The 4,995-nt window shown below is 44.7% G+C and overlaps 1 protein-coding gene across 1 annotated transcript in view; it reads right to left on the bottom strand.

Moving 5' to 3' along the window:
- Positions 1–191: 191 nt before the first annotated feature.
- The window catches only part of LOC117945761 (IgGFc-binding protein-like), a 9,915-nt gene continuing 5,111 nt past the window's right edge, over positions 192–4,995 (bottom strand). The window contains exons 5-11 of the mRNA XM_034873458.1: positions 4,198–4,631; positions 3,621–3,787; positions 2,868–3,044; positions 1,931–2,156; positions 832–1,080; positions 573–674; positions 192–343 (exon numbers count right to left, since the gene is read on the bottom strand). Coding sequence (XP_034729349.1) covers positions 192–343; positions 573–674; positions 832–1,080; positions 1,931–2,156; positions 2,868–3,044; positions 3,621–3,787; positions 4,198–4,631 — 1,507 coding nt within the window. The remainder of the gene's footprint in view (positions 344–572; positions 675–831; positions 1,081–1,930; positions 2,157–2,867; positions 3,045–3,620; positions 3,788–4,197; positions 4,632–4,995) is intronic.

A 4,995-nucleotide genomic window follows, 5' to 3' on the forward strand; every position in this document is an offset into this window, starting at 1 on the left:
CACACACACACACACACACACACACACACACACACACACACACACACACACACACACACACACACACACACTTGTCTTTTGTGGTAGCCAGAGTACTGTTGTTGTCCACAAATATTTTAGGTGTATTTGTGATGCAGTGGTTTCTATTGTTGATATCAGGGTGTGGGGGGTTAGGGAGAGTCTGCTATGCGTTACCTGTCTCCACTCAGCACCATTCCTGGATCGCAGCGGCATCCCTCCACACAGGGGCCTTTACACAGCTTCTCGCTGTCTGGAGCCGCGCAGGAGGCCGGGCAGGAGGAGCTACACGCCTCATAGTGGCTACCTGCTGGACAAGAGAGGGCTGGGGACGGGACAGTGGACATCGTTAATCATCAGAATTATTTTATTATTCTTATCAGTGACAACCAATGCAACACCCTCCAACATTAAAGAATAGCAATATGTTTGTATTAGTGTTACATTATACTTATTCAACGGATCAATTTTCAATCACCTGTTCCCAAATTTAAACACCATTCAAAAAATACACCTTGCAGACAGTGTTAATAGTATTTGGCTTAGTGACTTACGGCATTTGGTGACCATTCTCCATTGAGGACTGACTTTCACTCCTTCTGACAGACAGGCATCTTCATAACTCTTCAGGTTATTACAGAGTGTTTGTCTTGCACCTGGACAAACACACACATGATTAACAGGAACTCTCAACACATAGATACCATCATGGAATCATTTGATACATGCATTGACACTGTTTATTAATATATGATCTCTGAATATTTTCAATGTTCATTCTGCCCCAAACTGTCAACTCCATTACTGGCTCACCTTTATTGGTACAGACGTCGTAGACGCAGTTATCCAGGTACATCGAGGGGTTAATCTGTTGGTGGCAGGCTGAGAATGGTCCATTTGAGTCGCTCAGAAGCCCACAGAGACTGGGTTGGCGGAAGTGTGTCTGCTGCTGTGGGGAACACTGGGGACAGCGCCCGGCACAGTTATCACTACAGAACAGGTCCGACTTGTCATCCACCTTCCACGCCTGGATCATTTTCAGCACAGCAGAGAGACTGGAACCTGCAAGCCAAAAGCACAACATGGGAACTTGTGGCTGAATGAGGAATTTAATATTCTCTATATCTTAAGTTGAGAGGACTGTTGATGGCCCGGTGGCTCAGTATTTAGCACTGCTGCCTCCCACTATACAGACAAGCTAGGGGATTACCTCCAGGGTCTCATGCCCATTTTCAGGTTTATAAGAGTCCTGCAGCATGAGTCTCACTGACTCAGAATATGAGGACGGTCAAAACTTCTTCCACCACTACCTCATGCCAGGGCCGGGACTAGAAGGGGGGCACGTAGGGGCACCGGCCCCCCCGGAAATATGAGTGCTGTCAGTCTGACACTTGAGATTTCATTGGATCAGAGTTCTTTATCTTGGCTGCCTGCAATCTTCCCAGCCCTTGTCACATGACCAACTAATGTTACCATGACAACTACCTAAAGTTCTGATACCATGGAACCAGCATTGGAAGTGTTCTTTCAAAAAGTGGCAGACTGAGCTATATAGGATATACAATTTGTTTAAAATTAAAAAACAAGTGAAACTAATAATGAATGTGATGTTTTATTTAGCAGAATTGCATTATGTTCTATCCTATCAAATATTTATTCTATATTTCTAAGCAGATTTTTTAAGCTGTATTCTGATAAAACGTCCCCCCCGTGCCACCCACTTTAAAACATCGTAGAGTTGCCGCTGCTTCCTGCTACCTGCCACTACACACACATTCTACACTTCTGGGTGGAAGTGTAATTTCCATCTATATTGGCTATTGGAAGTTACATTTTGGCCACATTGGAGGACTTGTTGCTCCCAACCATCGCTCCTCCTACAGTGTTAGCCCTCTATGCCCCCCTTCCCTACCTGTTGGTTCGGGCAGGTCATCTTTCCCGTCTCCATTGTAGTTTCCACACAGGCCTCCCAGGTGTTCATAGTAGGAGGACGGCACCGTGATGTACAGCCTCATGTCCCAGTCATATTTAACAACCAGGCCAAAGTTAGTGGTGAGGGAAGCATAGATTCCACTCTGCTCCACAGAGACCTTTCCACCCAACAAAGTGACAGGCAAGTACCGAAGTTCTCCATTCACCTGAAGGTAAAAACAGAAAAACCATTCAAACTAACTGTATGTGTCTAACACTGCATATGAACAATGGTGAAAAGGTTGTATAGAAAGCAAAGAGAACTGCGTTAAGAGAGCTTGAAATCATTCAGGACTTTATATTGACACCTTCCAACCCGCCAAACAATGTAAAAATGAACTTTGGCAGGATATATATATCAGCAAACAGTACTGCGTATATTTAAATCGGCCAGCTGCAGACATGTTGCCAGATTGGTCGTTCTTTTCCCAAGAAATTTGGGCGGTTTTGTGTGATGGCTTGGAAATCCTTATCTGGTGACACGGCACATAGTACTAATCCTACATTTCCTCTTACGAACACCATGATGAAATTAATTGATTAAAATTTGTTGAATCATTTTGTGGCTAGTGGACAATCTGGATGGTAAATTTAAAAATGTACTAGCCATGTTGGCCGGTGATTAAAACAGTTAATTTGAAGCCAGTAGTTAGTTGGCAGCAGTGGCTTCATTTCTGCTGCTAGGCTAGTAGCTGGCTGGAGCTGCGTAGCAATAAGAAATTATTATTAAAACATTGTTTGTGCTCCTTTTGTGTTCGAGGGTTAAAGGGAAAGGTCATGTCATGATTCAGGAGAGGTCTATGTGTAGTTTGGTAGTCTCATAGAGATGTGTATATTTGAACAGATTATATAGTATAGTATAATAGGAGATCTGTTACCTCTACTTGTCCTTTGTGTCTGCCGATGATAATTGTCTGCCCTTGAACACTGACAGTTACGGTCCTCACATATGTAACTTGAAGGTTACCTCGATGGTCGTTCTTGGTCGTCACATTGAAAGGAACGAGGCCAGACGCCGTCTTTTCAACTGTTGTCATAATGTAAGTGCAGGATCCCTGAAAGAAAAGATGAATGTTGGCTAACAAGCAGCAGAAACAGGGAGTTGAGTTATAGTAAGAGGATCGCTATTCCACCGGACAAAATAACAAGGGCTGCTTGAAAATGCAGCAGCAGTGTGTGCATTTCCAAGAGGAACATGTCCATCGCTGAAGCTGCCGAGTTTGGCTTATCCCAAGATATGGATGGTACCATAACCAAGATGTTCTCCTTAATCTAGTTCAGTCAACCTTTTCTGGGAAATAGAGTTTTGGGAAAGTTTTGGGAAATGGTCCAATCCACATGCCAGCTGACCTCTACAATAGTTGGATTGACTTCCCGCCCTACTCTGCCTCTGATTGGCTAGTACTCATTGTCTTCTTCATATAAGGCTGTGCTAAGGCAAAAATAACACACCTCCCAAGACATTTGTGATTAGTTTAAAGAAATGCAAAAACCACAGAGCGTTTCTTTCTCCTATCCCAGAATGCATCTGCGGTGCAGCCAGAGCTTGCTTGCAGCCCCGTGGAGATAGAGCTGACAATGTGAGACTAGTGGACATCTGGTGATGATTGGTCGAGCTGTCCCAACCCTACCTGGAAGTCAAAGAGTCGGCCATCAAAGGTCATGTAGTGGGGGTCCCCCACTGCCCGGCAGGTAGCTGTAGACACATGGACGCAAACTCCCTTCACACATTGCTCCTTCACTCGACATTTGACCTTTTCACAGGGATCCGGGGGTGGTGTAGGAGGGGGGGCACCACCTACAGGAAGTACAAACGTATGCATGTAACACCATGGCAGACCCATTTTAATGTGCATCATTAACAGGTCATACGTTTTGTCTCATCCCTTTCAGCCATGAATGAAGCGTGATATCTTCAGTGATCGACCCATTCAGCCTCCCTTTCCTCATGCTAAACAGCATTTCACTATATACAGTGTATTGTATATACAGTATTTTGTAGGACTCTATTTCTGTATTTACTGTTTATTTCTTATTAATGTTAAATGTTTGTTTGTGTGAGTATGTACCATTCAACAAAGCAAATATGCGTATGTGTGAGGACAACAACAGCAGGACTCTGGCTGACCCACAACAGACAAGAACAAAGTATACGTATAATGTACTGTACATTTAGTCGTGTGTGTGTGTGTGCGTGTGTGTGTGTACCATTAGAACAGACTCCGGCAATGCCATATGAATGGCGGTATGTTCCCCCGTAGGCGTAGACTGCCATGCGGGCGTCACCTTGCACTGTGACATGACTCTGCTGTTTCCCCAGTGGCACGTTGGACCACACCCAGCCCTTATCCGACAGGAAGTCGCTCCACTTCGGTGTTTGGCACAGTCCCTTCACACACACCTTCACACTGCCGGCCCCCTGCCTCTCTGACAGGATGGCAACATCGTTGTCATAGCCACTCACCGTCTCCACCGCCCAATCACTGGCCAGCTTGCAGGAAGGGGTCAGCGTGATTAGGAAGGGGTCATTTGGTAAGTTGTTGCTGAGAAGCAGAACCATTACTTTCTTGTCGCTCTTGACAACCAGTGGCTGTTTGTTGGTCAGTTTCTGCAAGGTGGCGCTCCCAACTGTTGCCAGCTTCCTGTTTGTGTAAGAGTGATAAGTTTACTTACTACATACTGCAAGTTAAGATGAACTGATTACAAAACAGTTTCACTTATAGTGAATATTTTAAAGGTCCCATGGCATGAACATGGCACTTTATGAGGTTTTTAAACATTAAAATGAGTTCCCCCAGCCTGCCTATGTCCCCCCAGTGGCTAAAAATGGTGATAGGTGTATATTGAGCCCTGGGTATCCTCCTCTGCCTTTGAGAAAATGAAAGCTCAGATGGGCCCATCTGGAATCCAGCTCCTTAAGAGGTCATAATAAAAGAGACTTCAGATACAGTATCAGGGGACCACTAAGGTCTATATAAAAGAGACTTCAGATACAGTATTAGGGAC

This window comes from Etheostoma cragini, chromosome 6 (genome assembly GCF_013103735.1).
Source record: "Etheostoma cragini isolate CJK2018 chromosome 6, CSU_Ecrag_1.0, whole genome shotgun sequence".
Lineage (NCBI taxonomy): Eukaryota > Metazoa > Chordata > Actinopteri > Perciformes > Percidae > Etheostoma > Etheostoma cragini.